Source organism: Typopeltis vanoorti, chromosome 15, assembly GCF_054136105.1.
Source record: "Typopeltis vanoorti isolate ZY-2024b chromosome 15, IOZ_Tvanoo_1.0, whole genome shotgun sequence".
In the NCBI taxonomy this organism is placed as follows: Eukaryota; Metazoa; Arthropoda; class Arachnida; order Uropygi; family Thelyphonidae; genus Typopeltis; species Typopeltis vanoorti.
The window spans coordinates 120,093,035-120,119,603 of record NC_143563.1 but is presented as its reverse complement, the minus strand read 5'-3'; the positions used below and the strand labels follow the sequence as shown (position 1 = coordinate 120,119,603).

Below are 26,569 nucleotides of genomic sequence, written 5' to 3'. Positions count from 1 at the left end.
ATCTCCCACCATTTTATGAAAAAATTAATCCTATAACAACCCCTTACCAACTTGTATGTCTTTATCATATCATCCCTCTTTCTCCTATCCACTAGTCACTGTAAATTGCATCTTCTCAACCTTTCTTCATATACAACATTACAGAGATCACAAACTGCATTAGTAAATTGCCTCTGGACCCTCTCCAACACCTCTTCATCCTTTTGAAACCCAGGTGACGAAATCTGTGCACAGTACTCCATTTATGTAGCCTGATCATAGCCTTATGCAATGGAATCAGAATCTCCTTACTTCTACAAGTTAGTCTCCTCTGCATCATTTGCAGAATTTGTTTCGTTGTCTTCTAAATTTCAGATCCTTATCCACCATCATCCCAAGATCCCTTATTTCCTCCACATTCAACAATATATCTCCACCAAGAGCAAATTCTACATTTCATCTTTGTTTTCCAAATTTTAAAACCTTAAGTTTTGCAACATCGAACTGGAACTGGCATTCCCACTCCCTTGTCTATTCAAGTCTTCTTGTAAGGCAACAACATCTGCTCTACTCCTCATAGTTCATCCCAACTTTGCATCATCTGCAAACAGTTCTATAATCACATTCAAATCTTCCCCAATATCATTAACATACACATTAAATGGCAATGGACCTAAAACAGAGACCCCCCCCCCACGAGCACACCATTACTGACTTTTTTCTTCTGGGATATTGCTCCCCTTACACAGTTTGTTGATACTTATCAGATATCAGACAGCCAATCTCCAATCCAATGCACTGTTTTCATTTCATTTTGTTCCTGTTCTTGGATTTATTTTTATGAACAAAAAAAGAAATATATCATATTCTGCAGCCAGATTGAGGAAATTTTGGCTTCTATTTTTAAAATTTAAAACACAATCAGAATAGATATAAGATATACAATTTGGACGTGCTTTACTGTTTGCAGAGATTCTTGATAAAATTCAGCATATGCCATATGGTAAGTTGTATACCACGAGTGAACAAGAGGACACAATTTGGAGTAAAGTGGATGACAAACAATATTAAACAGGAATTGCATGCGAAAAAGAGGTGGTGGAAGAGATATAAGGAGACAGGAGAGGAAAAGATGCATGAAGAGTATAAGACACAGGCCAGAAGAGTGACTAGTATGGTAAGGAAGGCAAAATTGGAATATGAGAAGACATTGGCTCTAAGATCCAAAGAAAATGGTAGGGAATTATTCAGATATGTGGCCAGTAGGAGGAGAAATGACTGTGTAAGAATGATATTGTGTGATAAAAATGGGAATAGAGTGACTGATGCAGAGGACATAGTAGAATTGTTCAATGAACACTTTATTGGAGTATTTCATCCTGGAGGAGTCAGTTTTAATGCTAGAGGTATAGGAGGAGAGTGTGTTTCAAATACTGAGTACTCTGGATGTCAGTAAAGCTGTGGGACTGGATGGTATTTCATCATGAGTTTTGAGAGAATGTGCTGGGAACTGACAGTGCCTTTGACCTAGCTTTTCAGTGAAAGTCTGGCTGCTGGAAAGGTGCCCATGGAATGGAAGGAAGGTAAGATAGTGCCATTGCATAAGGGTGGTAGCAGACTGGAAGTGTCTAATTATAGACCAGTTTGTGTGTCATCAGTAGATAGTAAGATCTTGGAGAAAGTAGTGAGGGACCATATACAGCATTGGGCAGTTGAGGGTAATGTTATCAGTGAGAGTCAGCATGGATTTGTGAAGGAGCGCTCTTGTTTTAACAATATGCTTGCCTTTTATGATAAAGTTACAAGAGCAGTAAATGAGGGAAAGGCATATACTGCCATTTTCTTAGACTTAGCGAAGGCATTTGACAGGGTGCCACATGATGATAAGCTGATATTTGAGTTGAGTTGCAGCACATGGTCTGGATGTCAGATTGGTCAACTAGATTCAGGATTGGCTGTCCAATAGGTATCAGAGAGTTGTGTATGGTGGCGCAGTTTCAAGGAAGCAGAGGGTTACAAGTGGGGTCCCACAGGGCTCAGTACTGGGACCTATATTGTTTAACCTTTATATCAATGACATTGTCAGTGGATTGCAAGAGGATATTCAGTTGTCTGCAGATGATGTGAAGCTGGGAAGGATTATTAGTAATAGTGCAGATGCGGCAGCCCTGCAAGAGGATTTGAATAAGCTAGATAGGTGGGCAAATGAATGGGGGTATCGGTTTAATGCAGCAGAATGTGAGGTTTGGGAAACATCGATGGGACACTGCATACTCTATGTGAGGAGTTATACTGGAGGAAGTAGGGGAGACAAGAGATCTAGGGTTGATGATTGATAGAAACCTGAAATTTAGGGGACATATTGCGAAGGTAACACAGAGGATTGCTGCAATAATGAGAAGGACACTGACCTGCAGAGATAAAACAATTATCATTCCATTGTATAAGACCCTGATAAGACCACACTTGGACTATTGTTCTCAGATTTGGTCCCCAGGATTTGAAAGGGATAAATTAATTGTGGAAAGGGTACAAAGGCGGATAACAAAGATGGTTTTAGGACTGTATAATGATAGTTATGAGGATCGGCTGAGGGAATGTGGACTGCAGAGTTTGGTTGATAGAAGAAGGAGAGGTGATATGATTGAGACTTTTAAACTGTTGAGAGGTGGTTACAGGTTTGACACTGGAGAGTTCTTTTGCTTGGTTGAACAGCGGGAAGGAGTGATGACAAGAGACCATCCCTGGAAGTTACGAAAGGCAACTGTGAGCAACAGAGTGAGGAGTGGTTTCTTTGCATGGAGGGTGGTTGAACCATGGAATGCATTGCCTGATGGAGTGGTGAGAGCAAGAACGGTCAATGAGTTCAAGGAGTGGTATGATAGACTTTGTGTTTCTTAGGTGGGGGGACCTCTCCTCGATGAGTCTTGATAGACTTTATGTTTCTTAGGAAGGAACTCCCACGATGAGTCTTTTGACTCCATGGAGGTCTGAATAATAATAATAATAATTCCATGATGAACAAATATGTCACATGTAATCATGTGAAAAATGGAATATGCTGAAGTTGAAGAACCTAATTCAAATTTTACCACATCTGGCATATTATTTTCAGAAACATAGTTCCTCTAGACATTGGAGCTGTTATTTATACAGTACTCGGAACCGTGGGATTCTTTATATATATATATAGTAATTGTAGAGAAATGATTCTAATACAAACCATTGTTCAAAGACTGATTAAAAGATAGAAATTATTCAGGTTAGTATCTGAATTCTGTAAATGCTTAGACAGTTTTTGAAGAAGTTGGTTGTTGTTGTTGTCTTTCTAGGTTCTAATAAAAGGGAAGTAGGGGGGAAAAACAGAAGTTCCTATTTAATATCTGCTGTTTTAATTAAATTTTACTTCACACAAGTTTAATGAGTAAAATTTAATTAACACAGCAGATATTAAATAGGAACTTCTGTTTTTTTCCCCTACTCTCTTTTATTAGAACCTTGGCTGGCTTGCTTTGTCATCCTTACTCAGAGTTTTTAGTTTTATCGATTATGTTTTCTCCTACATAAGTTTAGCAGATCTCTTCTAGTATCTCACATTTAGAGTTCTATTGATGTTCTGCTTGCACTGCAGTCAAATTTTCAATTTATTTATTTTTTATTTATTTTATTTTATAAAGTGCTTTATTTGTTGTCACTGCATTTTAATTATTATTTTGTTCTTTTTCCTTTCTTGTAAACAGAGCATAGATTATTAATATGTACATATCTATGCACTGTATCATATAATAATAGTATAAAAAATATTAATATTTTTGATGAATTAAGTATCTTTGAAGTATAAATTTTTTAAAAAAAAAATCAAATTCGATGAAAGTTTTTTTTTAAAGAACTGCTTAATGTTCTGTTGGGTACTGTATGCATGTTTGTTCATATATAATATATTAACTGTATCTGTGTTTAAATTTGTTTATTTTTTATTTTGTCCTGTGTTATTTAGATGTGGAAATATCTTCTCAGCCATTTTATTTGATATATTAATTGGAAGTATGACTACTTACTGGATTTTGCATTATGTGCAGTTACAGATTTTGCTGACAGGCGCTACACGTTATACTAATGTAAGTACTGTTCTCCATTGTTTAATATTATTATTATGATTATTAAGAGAGACCTCCAGGGAGTCAGAGACTCATCGAGGGAGGCCACATACTACACACACACCAGCTGTCATACTAATTCTTGAATTCATTTACACTTCTTGCACTCACAACATCCAAAGCCAATCCATTCCAATCACGTACCACCCTCTGAGAGAAAAATCTAGCCCTCACACCCTTCTTGACGGCTTTCATTCTCAGCTTCCAAGGATGCCCTCTCATTCTTTCCTCACCCTCCATAAATTGAAAAATTCCATCAACTGAAATGAAGTTTGTAAGTATCAATCATATCACCCCTCTTTCTCCTGTTTGCTAGTGTCTGCAGTCCACAAATTCTCAATCGTCTCCATAATCAGTATTCCACAATCCTGATATAATTTTTAACACTCTCCTTTGTACTCTCTCCAATATATCAGAATAGCAATGGAGACCAGACCTGCACACAATAGTCCAAGTGAGGTCTTCTCAACGCTTTGTAAAGAGGCAAAATAACATCCTTATCTTTACATGTGAACATTCTTTTCAGCATTGCAATTCTCTTTTGAGTTGTATTTGCAATCTTTGCCACATGACCCCTAAACTTCAACTTCCTATCTATTAACACTCCAAGATCCCTAGCCTCATCATTTTTTTCTAGCCTAATCCCACCAATATAATACAACATTGAATATCTAATCATGCTGAAGTTGAATGACTTTACATTTACTGACATTGAACTGACACCCATTTTCCCATGCTCACAATTCTAGTCTATTCAAATCATTCTGCAAGTACTGCATATCAGCAGCATTCCTGATTCTCCTACCTATCTTTGCATCATCAGCAAATAGCTGTATATTGTTTGTCAAATCCTTCCCAATATCATTAATGTACAGATCGAATAACAGTGGACCAAGCAGTGATCCTTTTGGTACACCACTTTTTTTTTTTTTTTTTTTTTTTTTTTTGTACTGGTTATGGGCAGTATTACCCTTACATCACATCCAGACTTGATATAGGCTTAAGCCTTTACAAGTGTTTAACCCTATGCCTGTTCTAGTTATCATTGTAGTCATTCTCTGGTGGCAATGTCATTCCACCATATGACTCTCTGTGCCCTGTAAGACTCTCAAGGAAAGAACTTTTATATCCTTCTGGGTAAGCCCAAGCTGTTTTAAGTCCTTAGTCCTTATAGCTATCTGCGCTCCATACGGCATGTAAAGAGATGGTGGCACTGGTAAACCTCGGAGTTGCCCCATGCTCCTCCCGTATCTTACTAACTACATCTTGGTTATTCTTATAATAGTTTACCTTATTATTATGGCTATAGGCTAGTGCCTATAGCCATAATAATAAGGTAAACTGCCTTGTTCCCACCAGCTGGGCATCAACTACCCAAATATCACCATCTCTTTTAATCACTAAGTCTGGCTTATGCAAACCCGCAGAGGTCCTATAATGTGGTTCCACCGTGGTCTCCCAACCTTTGTTCTTAAAGCGGTTGTTCAGAATGGAGACCACGGCGTCATGCCTCTGCACGTGGACCCCATGGGTGCGGAAAAAACACTGGGCTATATGAGACAATATTTCACTGTATTGACAGCCAGTCCTACAGTTTGAGTCGTCACTATCCCATTGAGCTGTGTGGGCTCGAGTGGGCAGGGCATTTATCCTCGTCCTGATAAGGTCAATATACTCGAACCCAGGACTGGACCTCCAAAAGACCTTTGATAGCGTCTCCCTTCCTGCTCTCCTTCGAGCACTATCTATTGCTAGATGTCCAGAACCCTTTGTTTTCTATGTTATGGAGCTACCCAAGGAGAGCAGGAAGGGAGATGCTATCAAAGGCTTTTGGTGGTCCAGCGATGCCATATATAGAGGCTTAAGGCAGCGTCAGGAATCAGAGAGAAGAAAGAAGTTATGTATTCTCGGCACAGCCGTCTGAAGGGACAAAAGCTCTCTGTCTATAATCATGCTGTATATGTTGCTGAAATTGTTTAACTAAGATTTTATGATAGAGTCTAAGTATCACAGGGGAGATTTTCTTCAGAATGAAGATAATTCTTGAAGCTCGTAGGTATGGTGGTATTGCTCTACTGGAAAGGAGAATGTCCAATAAGACTTGAAGAATCTTCAACAGCACCTTCCAAAGCCTAGCCCCAGGAAAGCCATCATGTCCGGAGGCGGAGAAATTGGATGGAAGAGCTGCTTTGATCTCCTGGATGTAGATAGGCTGGTATATTTGAAGGGCAGGAATGGGCCTCAATATCATAAGTTGGTCATCATCCGGGAAGTGTGGAGGTGAAGCAGAAAAGACTGTACTCCAGAATTTTAAGAAAATCATCATGTAAGTCTGCTAGAGGTGGAGGGGAAGCACCGTCAAAGATGGTCTTGACACATTGTCCTCTATTCTTTTTATAGAGGGCCTGCATAGCTGCATAAGGCCCTCTTCCTCTGCTTCCTATTTGACAAAATCATTGTAGAATGAGACATAGGCTGATGTTGATGAGGCATGAAGTTTCGGAGAATTCAGCATGGTGGTAGTCGTTTAACTGATCTGTGATATCCATTCCCAGAAAGTGAGTCTGGATGAGAGATTTAAGAATTTGATGGTTATATTCCTGAAGAGCATGATCATTTAGAGATGATGTCAGTCTGAGAATCAAAGTCTCTTCTTCAACAGCAGGATGGTGGCTGGAAGATGGAGAGGCAGGGACAGGAGATATTACCTGTCCCTACCTGTGGCAGATGAGCTGCCAATTCTTGAACTAAGCCTTTGTAACTGGCTTTCCATCTATGACACTTGATGGCAACCAAAGATCTTAATGGGAACACCCTAAATAAAGCCTCATTGATGTTCTTTATCCCTCGAGCCATCAACTCTATCTCATGAGCGGCGAGGATCTTTTCTCTTCGGCAGTTCAACGTGCTTTGATGTGCTCAGTTCTTATTGCAGCGTTGGCTTCTACTGAGGTGCGATGCATGCCAAGGCCAACTGCAGTGGAGAATGCACGATCACAGACCTGACACACAATGTGTCTGAGATTTTGAACTCCTTGACCGCCGGAACAAACATGATGAGAGCTTGAAAAAATGGGTGATGACAGTCCTTGCAGAGCTTTCTTTTAACTTTCTTCCTGAGGACACCACTGGGATGGGTGGCAGGATCACCACCAAACAAGAAACAGACATATGGAATCACACTCAACGAGTTTCCTGGCTCTGGCCTATAAGAGTCGGAGCCTTTATCTGATGAGTTATTACAAGCAAGGAAACTTAATCCTACCAGGGCTGCTTAAACCTTGCAGACTCAGAGTCCCCGTATACCACTTTTTGATATCTGTCAGTCAGCCATCCTCTTATCCATGCTAATATTGTTTAACCCAAACCCATTTTCTCCATTTTATGCAAGTCTACCATGCTGTATTCTGTCAAAAGCCTTAGCAAAATCCAAAAGTATCTTGGTGTATCCATTCCCCTTGTCTAATTCAATGGTAACATTGTTATAGAATGTGGGCAAGTTGCTAAAACATGACCTTCCCTTGGTAAACCCATGTTGTTCATTGCAAAGTAGAGATTCACTGTCAATCCATTTCTGAATGCGAGTCCTAACCAATTTTTTCAAAATCAACACAACCACTTCTGTGATACTAATTGGTTTATAGTTGGATACATCGGTCTTTGCACCACCCTTGTGTAATGGAATTACCATACATTCTTTCCATTCCTGCAGAATCTTCCCTATTCTGAGACTCATATTGAACAACCTGGTCAAAGGAATGCCGAGTTCAGCTGAACACTCTTTTAGCACATGTGCTGATATCCCATCAGTCCCTATTGCTGAATTCTTATTCAATTTGTGCAATAGCTCTAATACCTCGTCCTCATATACCTGCGTTTCTTCATCTAGTGAAGAGGTAACATTGAGCTCAATGTTGCTTACACCAGGTTGATAGCTTTTAACAAAATGAGCACTCATTAACTGAACAACCTCTTCTGCATCTGTAACTCTAACACCGTCTGGATTTAGAACAGTTATTCTTTCATATTTATTCTTTCTTTTACTTGTAACATATTGATAGAATTCTTGTGGGTTCTCTTTAGCATGTAGAGCCAGTTTCTTTTCATTCTGAGACTTTGCTTTCCATACAACAGTTGTGACTATTCTAGCCTGCTGCTTATAACGTTCATAATGGACGTCATCCTTATGCACAAGGTATTCCTTCCATACCGTCCATTTCTTACGAATCTCTTGCTTAATAAGATTATACATCCATTTGACTCCTACTCTATTTATTCTTTGAACATTCTGATACACATTCTGGGACTCATTCTGATATCACATCATTTAAGTATTGTTTAAATGCTTCCCGTTCACTGTCGATATTCTTTCCATCCAGCAGCCGATCCCATTCCACTGAACTCAGTATACTCCTCAGTCGGTCATAATTTCCTGCTTTGTACACAATAAATAACGGAAAAAACTCACGTAGAAAGATTATTTATTAGTATAATTTTTGCCTGTGTGTCACAGGCATCTTCAGAGGAAATAACGCGCATTACTATCCCTTATGTACAAGGCATCAGTGAACGTATAGCAAAAGTCTAAAAACCACTGAATATTTTTGTTGCCTTTCAACCGTTTAGAAAAATCCCCACCTTTCTCACTTCTCATAAGAACAAGCTTCCACATCTTAATCATCCAGGTGTCTACCAGATTCCGTGCTCTTGTGGATTATCTTGTTTCGGACAAACGGGAAGATCTCCCTCTATTCGGCTAGAAGAACACCAATCTTATATTGAATACTTTAAACCTGAAAAGTCTGGACTTTCTGAACATGCCATCTTCACTAGACACAGAGTTCATTGGAGAAAGACAAGAGTTCTTCACAAAAGTCAGTTTCTCGTGGAACACCTTTATAAAGAAACATGTGAAACTCTACTTCATTCTCCTAACTTAAACAGATCCGACGGCTTACGTCTATCCCCTTTATGGGAGATAATACTTTACAAATCAGCTAATCTTTCCTAACTTTTTATTGTATTAATTTTTTTTTTTTTTTTTTTTTTTAAGAAAGTTATTGACCTTTTTAGTTATCTTACACCAGCTACTTAGGTGGCACTTTTTGGAATTGTCAGTTAGTGTTTAATTTTGAGCTTAATGTACTGAAGATTCCTGTGACACACAGGCGAAAATTATACTAATAAATAATCTTTCTGCGTGAGTTTTTTCCGTTATTTATTGTGTACCGATATGTCTACTCACGGTTTACCTCTTTTAAAACTTCCTGCTTTGTAGTTCAGCATGTAACCTATTCTGAATGGAACATTCATAAACTTAGTCACTTCCCAAGTGAGTACCGCATGATCACTGTCGCCAACTGGGGGCAGAATAGTATGCAAAAAGAAATTCTCTTGTACAGCATTATAAAAAAATAAAAATAAAAAAAACTTTGTATAAGGTTATCTTCTGTCTCTGTGTGTTGCCTGTTCAAATGCTGAAGCTTGAACATATACATCTTTGGATCCAAATACTGCCCCCCCCCCACAAACAAACAAACAAACAAAAAAAAAATTCAACCAAAAAAACTCTATAAAAGAAGATTATTGTATCCATTTCATGAACATTCATGCACCATCCACAAAACTTATGTAATCCAGAATTATTATTCCTAACAGAACCTCAGCTGCCGATATCAACAACCACCATCTACCTCAAATGCCCATACTAGACATATAACATAGTTTCTTCTGCTACTTCTGCAAGTTTGGCCCTTTTGCATTCATCATAACTAACATCCTATGTCAGAGAATGCTAAACCTCAAATTCCTGCTGTTTGATCTGCTTTAACTCAAAAATTTCTTTACTAAGCCATCCTGTTGCATTCATTTGCTGCCTCTTCACTCTCCAATTCCAGTAACCAATTTGACCTCTTCAACTATCTATTCTAAGCTTAATTTTCTCCTGTCAAAATATCCTAATAGCAAGCTCGTCCTTCTCTGGGACATCAACATTGAAATTGGTTTCCCTTCTCAGTTCCACTAATCCAGCAGAGTTGCCAAGGTATTTACCATTAGCAATGACCTAACATAGATACATACACAAACTTTCCCATTCCCCCCTCCCTTCAACAATATGGTGTAAAAACACTAACCCATAGATAACCTTTGTCCCAATGAAACCTCTCTTGCAACAGAACTCAATCATATATACCACACTTTTATATATTATGGTTGCAGTTCCCACATTATCAAAAAAATAATCAATCATTCCCTCAATCCACAACTTCTCTTCAGAAAGATTTTAATGCTATCACCATCTCCTATGTCTGAGACACATCAGAAAAATTATCCAGAATCTTAAAGAAATACAATCTTTGCATCACTTTCAAACTCCGCTTAAAATTAGCTATCATTATTCACTCCACTAAAGACAAATTCCCTCCCCTCTCAATTCCATGTGTATATAGAGTTCCTTGTTCCTGCAAGTTGGCCTACTATGGACAGACTGGAAGATCAGCTACCATCCAAATGGAAGAATATAAAAAATACACCTGCTATCATAACTATGGTCAATCTGGCCTTGTAGACCATGCTTTGGATATAGCTCAGAATCATTTGAAAAAGACCATCATGCTCCATTACAGTAAATACAGAAGAGAAAGACTTTTTCTCAAATCTGCTGCTACTCTTAAAAATCAGCCTGATGTAAATAAATATGGTTCATAAAACTTCCCAAAATATGGGAATATGTTAATACTTCAAGTTCCAGTTTACATCTTAGGCTGCTGACAAGTGTCCATTGTCACACCTAGTTAGGACTTGTTGAGAGGCTTATACGCTGGTTAGACATAATAACTAATATTTAAGGAATTGACAGCGTATACTGGAAATATAGATTAAATAAACTTTAATATACACTTTCCGATATTTCGGCGAACGTTACGTTGCCATCTTCTTGGGAACTTACTAAAAAGACACGTGCACACAAGTACTAATACAACAAGTGAGACTGAGGCTAGGGCGCTAGCGTTTTCCTGAAGTCCTGATGGTGCCCCCTGGCGGGCTATATTGGTAGTTCTTGGCCTTTGGGCTGAAGTTCTTTTGATAAAAGTTTCCCAAATTTGGGGCAGTTTCATGCATCCAAATTTGTTGAGGTTTGGCATGTTCCTAAGGGCCGAGGCTGATTCCATGAATAGTCTTTCATACTTGAACTTGCTGCGGTGTATTACTGTGGCTTTCTTCCATCTTATTCTGTGGCGAGTATCCAGAGCGTGGTCTGCAAGCCCAGAGTGGCTGTACTGGTGAAATCGGATGTAATCCTTGTGTTCTGAGATTCTGATATTTGCTGTCCTGCCTGTTTGGCCAAAGTAGGACAATTTACAGCTGCAAGGGACCTGGTATACACCAGGTAGGTCTAGGGGAAGTGGTTGGTCTTTGGTGGAGCGGATAAGGGATGCCATTGCTCCTAGGAAATTACCGGCCGAGGAATTAATGATTCAAATTGAACGCGGGATCCGCCAACTTCCAACCCACATCGCCAACGACATTAGATTGGATGTAGCCTGTGTTCTCAATAAAGCAAAACCTCCAAAATCCAACATATCCATTAGTGAATACAAGGCACTACAAGAATTGAAGAGAAACAAAAAAATAGTGATCACCAAAGCGGATAAGGGGAACGCCACTGTGGTACTCAATCTTAAAGACTACACAGGTAAGCTCAAGGCTTTATTATTAGATCGCTCCACTTACCTCCCCATTGATTACAATCCCACCAGCTCACAAATTAGAAAACTCCATAGGCTCCTTAAGAAGGTCACTTCTTGGCCTGTGGAGATTACCAACAGACTAAAACCCTATAACTCTAGACCCCCCCCCCGCATATATGGGCTCCCAAAAATACACAAAGAAAATGTGCCATTACGTCCCATAGTGGATGGCATTGATTCCCCCACTTACAAACTAGCCAAGCATTTAGCCAAAGCACTCTCACACTATATTGGCAATACACCATCACACATAAAAAACTCAGCCCACTTCAAAGCCAGTATAGAAAACCTTACACTCCAACACAATGTGATTTAGTTCAGAGGTTAGGGCTTGATCATTAGAACAGATTATTTTTGCCCTGTTGAATAATGTTTTAATAACTCCATATTGTTGTGAGTGGGGGGGGTGGGATTGTTGGTGAATGTATCTGCCTGTATGGGTGGGTTTTCTATAAACTGAGAAAACCAAGGTTCCATCAGGTTGGCGGGTGACTAGTGTGTCTAGGAAGGGGAGGTTATTGTTTTCCTCTTTTTCCAGGGTGAATTTGATTCTAGGGTGTTGGTTGTTCAAGTGTGTTAGGAAGGAGAGGAGTGAATCCGGGCCATGTGGCCAAATAGCGAAAACATCATCAACATAGCGAAGCCATATGGTAGGTTTTTGTGGGGCTGAGTTTAAGGCTTTCTCTTCAAACATCTCCATGAAAAAGTTGGCCAAGGGTGGGGAAAGTGGTGAACCCATGGCTGTCCCCTCTATCTGTTTGTAGAATTTTTCCTGCCAAACGAAATAGCCTGCGTTCATTGTAAACTGAAATAGGGCTGAGATATCGGGAGGAAATTTAGCTTGGATTAGCTCTAAGGTTTCTTAGAGGGACATTCGTGAATAGGGAGGAGACATCAAAACTGACCATTATGTCATTGTGTTGGAGTGTAAGGTTTTCTATACTGGCTTTGAAGTGGGCTGAGTTTTTTATGTGTGATGGTGTATTGCCAGTATACACCATCACACATAAAAGTTGTGTGATGGTGACACTTTCTCAGCCAACGGCTACCCCCTCCAAAAAATCCAAAAAATACTTAACCCAGTTATCCACAACCCACCACCCCCTCCCCCTCACAAAAAAGATTACTCTAAATCCATCACTATTCCCTACATCAGAGGCACCTCAGAAAAAATCAATAAAATCTTAAAAAAACATGACTTGACCACTTGTTACAGACCACATAGAAAACTGGCATCCCTTATCCGCTCCACCAAAGACCAGCCACTTCCCCTAGACCTACCTGGTGTATACCAGGTCCCTTGCAGCTGTAAACTGTCCTACTTTGGCCAAACAGGCAGGACAGCAAATATCAGAATCTCAGAACACAAGGATTACATCCGATTTCACCAGTACAGCCACTCTGGGCTTGCAGACCACGCTCTGGATACTCGCCACAGAATAAGATGGAAGAAAGCCACAGTAATACACCGCAGCAAGTTCAAGTATGAAAGACTATTCATGGAATCAGCCTCGGCCCTTAGGAACATGCCAAACCTCAACAAATTTGGATGCATGAAACTGCCCCAAATTTGGGAAACTTTTATCAAAAGAACTTCAGCCCAAAGGCCAAGAACTACCAATATAGCCCGCCAGGGGGCACCATCAGGACTTCAGGAAAACGCTAGCGCCCTAGCCTCAGTCTCATTTGTTGTATTAGTACTTGTGTGCACGTGTCTTTTTAGTAAGTTCCCAAGAAGATGGCAACGTAACGTTCGCCGAAATATCGGAAAGTGTATATTAAAGTTTATTTAATCTATATTTCCAGTATACGCTGTCAATTCCTTAAATATTAGTTATTATAACTAGTTAGGACTCTAGTCTTTCATCCACTTGTTGTGCTGCCTTGTGTGTGTGTGTGTGTGTGTGTGTGTTACAAATATCATTTTGTACTCTCTGACGATATCTCTATAACAGAGACAAAATATTGGAAGTTAAATACTACTATTAATCATTTCCTAGTGCTGTTTCACTCCATTAAACTTATGATAAAAGTTTAATTTAAAATTAAAGTAATTAAAAATTAATTTAAGTTAAATTTAAAATTTTAATTTAACTTAATTAAAAGTTTAACTTATGATAAAAGAGGATTTGAATAACCTGGAAAGGTGGGCAAATGTATGGGAATATCAGTTTAATGAAACTAAATGTAAGGTTTTGAAATTTGGGATCTGCAGATGTGGACATAAGAAACAGATGGAAAATATACTTTGAGGGACTTCTGAATGAGGAAAATGCAAGGACTCACAGAGGACATGGGCAGCCTTCTGAGGGGATGGTGCAGAACATCAGTAGAATGGAAGTGACAGAGGCCATGAAGAGGATGAGGAATGGAAAAGCGGTGGGCCCCGACAGAATTCCAGTGGAGGCATGGAAGGCACTGGGGGAAGAGGGAATTGACCTGCTGTGGGACCTGTTCATGAAAGTTTGCCAACAGGAAAATATACCCGAGGAATGGAGGGAGAGTACTCTTGTTCCCATCTACAAGGGTAAAGGGGATGCACAAGACTGTAAAAATTACAGAGGAATAAAGTTGATGTCCCACACAATGAAGATCCTAGAAAGGGTTCTTGATGGTAGATTGAGGGAGGAGGTGGAGATTGCAAAGGAACAATTTGGCTTCATGCCTGGTAGATCAACAACAGATGCTATCTTTGGGTTACGACAGATGATGGAAAAATATCGAGAGAAACAAAGGGAGCTACATCTGGTATTTATTGATCTGGAGAAAGCATACGATAGAGTGCCAAGGCAAGTCTGGAGGTGTCTGAGGGAGAAGAAGGTGCCGGAGAAATATGTCAGGTTGGTGCGGGAAATGTACAGAAATGTGAAGACGAGTGTTCGGACCTGTTTGGGACAGACAGAAAGTTTTCATGTAACAGTTGGCTTGCATCAAGGGTCAGCATTAAGTCCGTTTCTGTTTAATATTGTGATGGAGGTGGTAACAGAGGAGGTCAGAGAAGATGTGCCTTGGACAATGTTGTATGCAGATGATATCTTGCTGTGTGTAGATTCAAGAGAAGAAGTGGGAACTAAACTGGAAAGATGGAGAAAAGTACTGGAAGAGAGAGGTATGAGACTGAGCAGAAGTAAGACAAAGTATATGTGTTGCGCAGTGGGCGGTGGCCAGGAGACAGAGCTGGAACTGGAAGGAAATGTCATCAGGAAGGTGAGAGACTTTAGATACTTAGGTTCGACAGTGGAAGAAGATGGAGGAGGTGAGAAGGAAGTGGGATGCAGGATACAAGCTGGTTGGAGGAACTGGAGGGAGATGGCTGGAGTGTTATGCGATAAGAGGGTGCCGATCAATCTGAAAGGCAAAATTTATAGGACAGTAGTGAGGCCAGCTATGACATATGCTATAGAAACTGTGGTCCTGAGGAAAAATAACATTAGCAGGATGGAAGTAGCAGAGATGAGAATGCTTAGGTGGATGTGCGGTGTGACCAGAAAGGATCATCTGAGAAATGACTATGTCAGGGGAACAGTGAAAGTTACGAACTTAGGAGCGAAAATACAGGAGGCAAGGTTGAGATGGTTTGGTCATGTGATGAGGAGGGAGGACGAATATGTGGGAAGAAGGGTCATGCAGATGGATGTGCAAGGAAGGTGGAAGCGTGGGCGGCCAAAGAAGAGATGGAGGGAGCTGGTAGAAGAGGACTTGAAGATGAAGAACTTGGATGTGGTGACAGCCCAAGACAGGAAGGTGTGGAGGAGACTCATAATAAACAGTGACCCCACTTAAGTGGGAGAAGCTGCAGAAGAAGAAGAAGATGGGATGCTCCATGCTCACTTGGTGGAGTTACACTGGAAGACGTGGAGGAAGGGGGATCTTGGGGTGGCTGTTGATAGAAATTTGAACTTGAGAGGACATATTGCAGAGGTTGCAAACACATTCCAGAGATTTTCTGCAATATTGAAGAGGACATTGACTATGAGAGAAAAAGGATCCTGATCCCATTGTATAAAGTTTTGATCGAATCACAACTGGATATCTGTGCTCAGATCTGGCCACCAGGATTTGATGGAGATAAAGTAACCTTGCAATTGGTGCCAAGTTTGATAACAAGAAGGTTATCAGGACTGTACAATCTTTATTATGAGGATAGACTTGAGGGCATGCAGTCTGCAGAGTTTGGTGGATAGAAGACAAAGGGTGGATATGATTGAGACATTTAAGCTGTTGAAGTGTTATTATCAGATTAACACCAAGAAGATTTTTCATATTGTAGAATGAAAGGAAGGAATAAGGATAAGGGACTTCCCTGGAAATTGCAAAAGGAAGTAGTGAGTAAAATTGTAAGGAGTAAGATTTTTTTATGGAGAGTGGTAGGAGCATGGTATGCATTGCTTGAGAAGGTGGTAAAAGTGCAAATGGTTGATGTATTTAAGGAGTAATTTGATAAACTTTACTTTACATGGTGTTGACAATTCCATGATGAGTCAGGCAATTCCATGGAGGTCAAGAATATAATAATAATTTTTGTAGATGCTATTTCAATAAAAAAATAATATATTATTTAATATTTGCTACACCTTACGCAATTATACAAATGCAGCCTTTCCTTTACATGAAATACCCTTTCCTTTAAAATATCATTGTAGAAAGTTTGTACGTTAAAGATACCAAGAAATTATATACTTACTTTTAAGGTTACACGGTGATCAGTACTCATATTTGTAAATTTAGGGACACAAAAAAACACACGTGTTAAACAGATTATTTTATTAATTACTAATAAAATAAAACTTGACGTTTCGACTCCTATATCGAGATCATCATCGGAAGAATACAACTGTATAAGGAACCAAGCTACATGTTCATGCCCTGTATACTGGTAAACTAAATCTACGTAGTTAATAAATCCTTTTTCCTAGCCTGACTTTTAGTGATAAAAAAAAAAAAATAATAATAATAATAATAATAATAATAATAAAATAAAATAAATTGATTAAAAAAATATATATATATATATTAATTATAAATAAATAAATACAACTACAATAAACTGCTAAAGTCCTCATGTATTAATATTCTTCTGGATAGTTCTGATTGTTATACAATGATTTCTTTCAGTTGCTGTTGAATGTTCCAAACACTACACCAGGTTGTCTTTTAGTAGGATTTTTCTAAGGCTAGTTTAGGTTGTTATACAGGTTGTAGATGGGTCCTCCACATTCTTGAAATCGTTAGGCCATCATTTTTGTTGAGATTTGGGTTGTGTTTGAGCATTTCACATGACTCTTTAAATTTTCTCTCAAACCAGGTTTTGGTGCGGTGTAGGGACGTGGTATTTTTCCAGTCAATTCTGTGGTATGTTTGGAGTGCGTGGTCAGAAAGGCCGGTTTTACCAAAATGGAGGTATTTAATGTGTCGGTTGTGTTTGTCTTGTCTGATTGGGATAGTTCGCCCTGTTTCCCCTATGTATGGTATGTTACATGTGCATTGTATTTTGTATACCCCTGGGTGTGCTAGGTATGGAAGAGGATCTTTAGAAGAACTGAGTAGGTGTCTTAACTTATTTGGGGGTTTAAAGGTGGTTTTAATGTTGTATTTGCAAAGTGTTCTGTCTATTTTTTCCAAAATGCCTCTAACATAAGGAATGGCACTAGCATTCTTGAAATCTTTTTTGTTCTTACTGGTATCTTTATGGAGGATCTTGTGATTTGGGGGTTTAACTTAACTTATTTGGGGGTTTAAAGGTGGTTTTAATGTTGTATTTGCAAAGTGTTCTGTCTATTTTTTCCAAAATGCCTCTAACATAAGGAATGGCAATAGCATTCTTGAAATCTTTTTTGTTCTTACTGGTATCTTTATGGAGGATCTTGTGAATAGTTTTTTTACTGTATCCATTTTTGATAAATGTTTGGTTGATGATCTTGTATTCCTGATTTAGACCCTGTTCATTAGAACAAATAGTTAGGGCTCTGTGTTTAAGGGTGCTTATGACACCTAGTTTTTGTGTTGGGTGATGGTAAGAATTTTTGTGTATGTATTGGCCTGTGTGTGTAGGTTTGCGGTAAACTGAGAAGGAGAGACAGCAGAGGGAAGACGTGTGACAAGTGTGTCTAGGAAAGGAAGAGAGTTTTTTTTTTCCATTTCAATGGTGAATTGGATACGTTTGTGTTGTTTGTTTAGGTGGCTAAGGAATGTATTTAGATCTTCGTGGCCGTGGGGCCAAATGGCAAAAATATCGTCAACGTATCTGAGCCAAATTTTGGGCTTTAGACATGCTGTCTCTAGAGCACGTTGCTCAAAGTCTTCCATATAAAAGTTAGCTATTGGGGGAGAAAGTGGTGAGCCCATGGCTGTACCTTCTTTTTGATGGTAAAAATTGTTTTACCACACGAAATATCCGGAGCGGAGTACATGGGCAAAGAGGGCCATGATGTCATGTGGAAATATGTTCTGTAGGAGCAAGATCGTGTCATTGATCGGGACATTGGTGAAAAGGGAAGTTATGTCAAAGCTGACTAATAAATCTTGGTTGTTGAGTGTAATGTTTTTAATTTTATTAATGAAATGTTGTGTATTTTTTATGTAGGAAGGGGACTGACCTACCAATTCCTTGAGTGTGGCAGCCAATTTTTTGGCTAAGTGATAATTTGGGCTGTCAATTCCTTCAACAATCAGACGAAGCGGTGTGCTTGGTTTGTGTATTTTTGGCAGGCCATAAATTCTGGGCGCACGGACATACTGAGGTATTAATTTTTTTGTTATTTCTTCGGGTCATGTGTGGACGGATTTGATTAATTCAGTTGTTTTCTTTTTGTTACGTTTTGTGGGGTTGTAGTTTACCATTTGGTAGGTGTGTTGTGGTTCGATATTAAATGGTTCATTTTTTCAATGTATGTTGTACGGTCTAAAAGGACAGTGGCATTGCCTTTATCTGCTTTCATGATTATAATGTCTTGGTTATGTTTTAAGGATTTAAAGGCTAGATTTTCGGTTTTGTTTAAGTTGGTGCTTAGTTTTTTGTTTGACTTTAGTATACATGATGTTTCCATTTGTATTTTATCAACCAGAATGGTGGGGAGGGATCTTAAACCTCTCTCGATATGATACACGATATCAAGTTTGTTTACTGACCTCGGAGCAATGGCATAGTTCAAACCTTTCTTTAGCAGCAAGAGTTCACCTTGGATGAGATTGTAGTTTGATTGGTTGATAACCAAGCAGTGATCCGATGGTGGTTGGTTGCTCCTAACATTGTTTGTGGGCGATTGGCTGCTCCTTATGATGTCGGTTTGTGATTGGCTGTTCCTTTTGTAATGGCGTCTTGATGGTCTTGTGCTTTTATGTTGTTGTAGGACTTGAAATTTCATTACTAATTTTTCATTGTTTTTCAGTACTGAGTGCTTGGCCGAGTCGTCAGTGATCCTGTCTAGAATCTCCCAAATTTCAGCTCTACATTCCTGTTATCTTTAGGTTTTACTGTGCGAGGGTTCTGCTATCATATTCTTTTGGAATCTTCTTCAACCCATATATCATCCAGACTTGGAAGAATAAGATGGCAGAACCCTAACACTAGAAAATCTAAAGATAATATAAGATATAATATAATATAAAAATACAGTAATATACTATAAGATATAAAATAAAGATAATATAAAAGTGTCACATCTTCCCTTTTGGAAGATTTCAATAGACTTTTGACTTGGACCAAGGAGTAGGATTGTAGTTTTAATATTAATAAGTGCAAGGTGCTGCGTTTTAGAGTGAAAACATATAAGACTGTGTACTATACCGATGGAACTGTACTGCAGGAAGTGGATACAATTCAAGATTTGGGAGTGCTGGTTGACAGCAACTGAACTTTAGAGGGCACATTGCAAGTTTTGCAAAGACTACACATTGTTGTGATGCTATGATAAGTATATTAACATGTAGGGATAAGTTGTGCCACTGTATAAAGCACTGGTCAGACATCTGAACTACTGTGCTTGGATTTAGTCACCTAGTTTTCAATATGATGGAAACATTGGAGAAGTGAAAAGATGAGTGACTAAGACAATATAGGACTCCAGAATGTTGGCTATGAAGGGAGGTTAAAGGAATATGGATTGCAGTTTGGTGGATATGAGGAAAAGAGGTGATATGATAGAGACGTTTAAGTTAGTGATGGAACATATTACTGGAATACATTGTTAATGCAGGGAGTGTTAAGGATTTTATGAGTCAGCACGATAAATATGTTCTCAGTTGAATGAACCTCCCACGATGAGTCTGCTAATTCCATGGAGGGTGTAATAATATTTTAACGTCAAAGATACCAAAAAATTATATACTTGGTGTTAATCCTTTACCCAAGGAATTTAGAATATTTTATTTATTTAAAATTTATTGTTTTTCACATTTATTTTAGGTTATATTATTTTTTTATTTTATTTTATTAATAATTTTTTTTTTCACCACAAGTCAGGCTAATGTAAATGGTTAACAAAGCAATTATACTTGAAGATATTTAATATAGTGTCATGTTGCTTGTGTCTTTGTCATATACATGTTTTCCTGATGATGACTTTGATAAGTCAGAATGTTGAGCATTATTTTCGTTATTGTAAGTAAAGTAATCTGTAACTTGTGTGTTTGTTTCCATAAATTCTACACGATGAATGCTGACTACCTTTGTAACCTGGAAAGAAAGAATTGAATGCTATTGTATATTTATCTAGGTGGCAGATGTCTTTCATTGCCTGGTGAAATATCACTACTCTGTTTTTTTTGGGGTGTGAAGTGGCTACAACCATGTTTCATCTACAGAGTAGGGCCACTGGCCTCTGTTCCTCCTTCTTCTCACATGCAGTGCAGGTGATGGCCTTGCTGGGTATGCTCTACACACCATTATTATTGAACTAAAGAGCCAGTTTCTTCTCCATTTGAGAATACAGCAGTAAAACAGTTGTCAGGATCAGGATCAGATCTTCACTTTATGACATATAGTTGAGAAATCCTGGGAATATAACAAAGATCTGTATTTAATTTTTTTTTCGATCTAGAAAAGGCATATGACAAGGTATCAAGAGAAAAGCTATTCAATATGCTACGGTTATATGGTGTCGATGGGGCATTATATCAAACAATACTTAGTCTTTATTTGAGTTGTAAGTCAGCAGTTAGAATTGAAGGAAGTAGAGGAAGATGGTTTAATGTTAAATCTGGTGTGAGACAATGATGTACATTATCCCCTCTGTTATTTATTATCTATATGGATCACATTGTGAAGGAAATTGGTATTAAACATGATATCAAAATTGGAGCTGTTAATGTCAGCTCTTTGCTTTATGCGGACGATGTTATATTTTTAAATAAATCCGCTACAAGTCTGCAAGATTCCCTGACTAAATGAATAACTGTTGTAATAGATATGGTATGAAAGTTAGCACTAAAAAAGATAAAGACAATGAAAATAGGCAGAATCATTGAAAATATCAACTGCTTTGTGAACGGAGAACCTGTGGAACAAATAAAACATTTCAACTACTTAGGCACGATTTTTAGTGAAGATGGTAAATTAAATATGGAAATAGACAACAGACTCAACAAAGCTGGTATGGTAGGAAGTCAATTGAATAAATTCATATGGAATAAGAGAGAAATTAGTCGGAACACTAAATTAGCTGTATACAAGACAGTGTTCAAACCAGTTTTAATTTATGGATCCGAGTGCTGGGTCAGAAGTAAAACACATGACCAAAGACTAGAGACCGCAGATATGAGCTTATGAAAAAGATTAGAGGCATGAACAGATGACATCAATGGCAATATCATATTAAAAATGAGGATATTAGGAAAGAACTTGACATTGTCAGCATCCAGGGATGCGTTAGCAGAGCTAATCTCAGGTGGTATGGTCACTTAAACAGAATGGGCGAGTAAAGATTAGCAAAACAAGTGTTCTCTGCCAGGTTGGCAGGAAAATGACCCAGAGGAAGACCAAGATGTAGGTGGATTGATACGGTACAAAGTGCCTTAGATGATAGAAATATAAGATCTGATAATGTTGCAGTCTTGACAAGTAACAGACTGATTTGGAGGAAAATTGTAGATAGGAAGTTAATAATGATGTAAATTTTCATGTAGCACTATCTTATTCCTGCCATGTACCCCTTGAGGGTACATGGCAGGAATTTGAAGATGATGATGACATTTTGTACAACCTACCAGGTCAAGACTGCATGGTCACTTTTCCCAATTGTAGGTAGAATTGCTACTGTAGTTATAGATCGATCTTCTATTACTGGATCCAACACTCTCAAACCCCTGGTCCCTTCCATCACTTGGTGTTTCATGTAATTATCCTTAAAACTGAATAAATTCCATTTCCATTTTCCATTTGCTCTTTCCTTCTTCCAGTCTATATCACTATAGTTGAAATCTCCCATGATAATTTCTTAGCCTGCAGTCATAGTGCTAATCTGCTGATACATGTTGTCGACATCTTCTTCTGAACCCCTAGATCTATTTTTTTATTTATTTTATTTTATTTTTTATGTTGAGTCCACACACAGGAGGTTGGTTGGTCAACCTGTAGTACATTAGTACTGTGTGTGGGTAGTGGGTTGGGAAAGTAGGAATTTGTTTACATTTAATTTGAATGACTTTAAATTGTATTCCTTGGGAAACACAGCAGGTGGGAGACTGTTCCACAGTGCAGCAGTTACAGGGATGAAGGAAGAGGAAAAGAAACTTGTTCTGTTTGTTTCTAGGTGTTCTCTTTCTAGGAGCAGTATTCAATAGCTGGGTGGATTTGTGATTTGTATAATGTGAATAGCTGTTTGGGGGTGATGTAATGTATTGAGCAAAAGAGAAATCCTAGTTTTTTTAACGCTGATTCCAAGAAGCGAGATCTCAAACTGTCTGGAAATTTGGGTATCATTGACAAGGATACTGGGAAAAAATAGTTCTTTTTTATGGTAAATAGTACAGAACTGGGTTTTATTGGCATTGAAATTTATGAGGTTATTCGAACCCCATTATAGGATGGCTTGGAGATCGGAGTTGAGGGTGGTGGTGGTTGATGTTCTGTAGGTTGAGGTGAGTTGTGTAGGGTAAGGGCTTATCAGATGTAAGTGAGGAGTGTCTATAGCAGCAACCAACAATACATTTTGTCCTATTGACTTCTAACTCACCCCAGACAGTCTCAAATGAACCATTTCATCAGATCTACAATCTCAATTCTATTTTTGTCGGTTGAAGTTGTTCAGCTGTCATTAAAAATACACCTCCTCCTGCCCTATTTCCTCTCTCTATTTACAACTTTGCAAAAGTGCTGTATTAGGCAACCAAGTTTAAAGTACATTATAATGAACCTATTAGGTAATATTATAAGTTAGCTTACATGGTTATTTGCATGGATAAAATCTCTACTTTCTACTAAACAAATTGTATGTTCATATCTTACTTGCCCAGTGTTGAAATTGGAGACCACCACTGTAAATGTACCATGTTTTACATTTTGATAAGGATTCTGCTCTAACACACTCTAACCTTATCTAATCCTTAGCCCACACCTGCAGTATAGTATCTTATAGGTTTATAATCTTTTAAACCTTGGTTTAATTAGCATGTATGCTATAAACATATAAGCATACATGCATAAATATTATATATATATATATTGTAAAATAGAGTTGAATGACTTAAACCGAGAGTTAGGTAAAAAAGGGGGGTTTAATAGTAAAACACGACTAGTTTCGGCTTATAACAGCCTTCATCAGGTGACATTATAAAAGAAAAAACACTAAACACTGAAGGTTAAAAAAAAACTATGAACAACATAAAGAGTCTCTATACATAATTAGCATGAAAACGTTGTAGTTGCATTTAAAGATGTTCTTTCATTTGTTGCATTGTTGGGAGAGTGCGTGCTTCCAGCATCACGTGAATGCCAGTACATGATTACAGCTGATTGACTATCTGGGAGGTTGTAGCTCAAGTTATTATTTAGATGTTCAGGATTGAGGATGATTTCCCTAGATTCTACAATTTTTCTCTCCAATTCATAATGGCAATGAAAGATGTTAGTAGATCTGTCCCAGCGGACTGTGTGACTTGGGTTTTCATCATTAGAATCAGCCGAGAAAAGGATATGGCTTGATAAGGCACTGGCTTGCTGTCTCTTGTAAGCAATATCCCTCATGTGTTCCTCCATACGTAATTCAATGATTTGTCTGTCTGGCCAAAATAAGGAATATCACAATCACACCATATTTTGTACACACCAGGATATTTAAGATGATGATGACAAGGTTTTGGGTGGCTTATTAAGGAGTGGATTTTTGGAAGTGGGGTGAACAAAGTTCTGATATTGTATTTTTTTAGAACCTTGGCTAATTTTTGTGAAACTGAACTTATGTAAGGAATAGATATATTGCCTTTAAATGTATTTGTTTCTTCTCTGTGATGACTAGGAGGATTAAGAATGAATTTTTCAATAATTCTTTCAGAATATCCATTAAGTACGAAAGTAGTTTTGAGATAGTTGATTTTTTTTTTGAAGTTCATTTGGGTCATCAAGAAGAGAGCGAGCTCTATGTCCTAAGGTAGAAATTATTCCAAGTTTTTGGGGAGGGAAGTGATGGGACTGACTATGAAGATATCTGTTGGTATGTGTAGGCTTTCTATACATCGAAATTTTAAATTTACCAGAAGAACGGGTCAGTTTTACATCTAGAAAAGGTAGGGAACTATCAATTTCAAGCTCTGCAATGAACTTTATACTTGGATGTCGACTATTGAGATGTTCCAGGAAATCCATTAGGGAATCATGTCCATGGCTCCAAATGAGGAAAATGTCATCCACATAATGTGTCCAAAATTTAGGTGTTAAAGCAAAAGAAGAGATACTTGGAGGATTTTGAAGATTTTGATTGTAAATATTTGCAAGAACAGGGGATAAAGGATTACCCATCGCCAGACCATGATTTTGCTTGTATATAATATCATGGAATCTAAAGTAACCAGACTTGATGCAATGGGTAAGTAAGGCCAACATTTTTTTGGATAACTTGTCTTTGAGTAATGTTATGACTTCGTCTGTTGGGATATTAGTGAACAAGGAAATTATGTCAAAGCTAGCCATGATTTCATCTTCATTAACTGTCACATCCTTAACGTACGAAACAAAGTCTGCTGTGTTATTGATAAAGGATGAGGACTTGCCTGAAAAGTATTTGAAGTATTTTAATAATTATTATAATATTATATATTATTATAATATATATATATATATATATTATAACTTCTATTCAGTCGGCTTGTAGACATTTTAAAAAATAATTATACTGACTAAGAACACTGAGGAGAAAGGTATGATAAAAACTTTAATAAAACACAACTAGTTTCGTCAGAACGCCGACTTCTTCAGGTGTGTAAATAATTACAAAAAACTGGAAAAAATATGGAAAGTTAAAAAACATGAACTTCTCATATAAAACAAATTGGGAATAGCAACAGTCAGATTTGAATTGGTGTCTGCGTGGCAGGTCTAGCATGATGCATAAATGAGTAGCCACCGACTCGAGAGCACCAGAACTGAATCACAGCGCTGTGAGAGGCAGGTAATCTGTAGCTTAAATTATTGTTCATGTGTGATGGGTCCAGAACTATTTCTTTTGATTCTAAGATACGTATCTCTAGTTTGTCACCACATTTATGGATAGTGGTCGTAAGATTCCAGTCTACCTGGTGTTGGCGATCTTCTAGATTGGAGTTAGCGGAGAAAAGAACATGACTGGGGAGGGCGCTTGCACGGGTTCTCTTGCAAGAGATGTCACGTTGATGCTTCTCAAGACATAGTGTGACAGACATGAGTTTGTCCATAATAAGGTTTACCGCAGCTGCAGATGTTGTAAATTTATGCGATTTTGTAAACTGGAAACTGAAGTTGGTTATGTTTTCATTTGGGTTGACTCAGGAAAGAACGAAATTTTGGTAGGGTGGTGAAGTAAGTTTTAATGTTAAATTTCTTCATAATTTTTGCCAGTTTTGGTGATAGAGAGCTTTCAAATGGCAATTGAATGTGTATAATAGGATTGGAGTTATCTTCTTACGAGGTTGATGACGTGGATATAGTCATTTAGTTATGCTTCAAGATGAATAGCCATTGTTCAAGAATGTGCTTTTGAGGTGGTCAAGTTCTATTTGAAGATCTTCTTCTTCTGAAATAAGAGAGCTCGCCTGATGGGCCAGAGTGGAAATAATACCAAGTTTCTGCAGAGGGAAGTGATGAGAGGAGGCATGTAAGTATCTGTCTGTGTGAGTAGTTTTATGAAAAATCGAAAATTTGAGACAATCAGGCACCCTAGTAATCTTTAAATCCAAAAAAGCGAGTACGCCGTTCATTTTGTGTTCTGATGTGAATCTGATGTTCTAGTGGTGATTATTCAGATGATCTAGGAAAGTTTATAACTGCTCTAGACCATATTCCCAGATGATGAAGATCTCATTCATGTATCGTAGTCACATTTTAGGTTTTAATGTTGCGCTTGAAATAGCTCTTTCTTCAAAGTCTTCTAGAAATATATTGGCTAACATCGGAGACAATAGGCTGCCCATAGCTAGGCCACTGGTTTGTTTATCTATTTTTCTTTCAAATGAGAAGTAGCCGGAGTTTATGTAATGTATAAATAGTGCAAAACA

At 38.1% G+C, this 26,569-nt stretch overlaps 1 protein-coding gene across 1 annotated transcript in view; it reads left to right on the top strand.

Annotated features, from left to right (window-relative positions):
* The window catches only part of PIG-Q (phosphatidylinositol glycan anchor biosynthesis class Q), a 215,366-nt gene that overhangs the window by 106,139 nt on the left and 82,658 nt on the right, over positions 1-26,569 (top strand). The window contains exon 4 of the mRNA XM_090405814.1: positions 3,977-4,097. Within this exon, the coding sequence (XP_090261940.1) occupies positions 3,977-4,097 (121 nt within the window). The remainder of the gene's footprint in view (positions 1-3,976; positions 4,098-26,569) is intronic.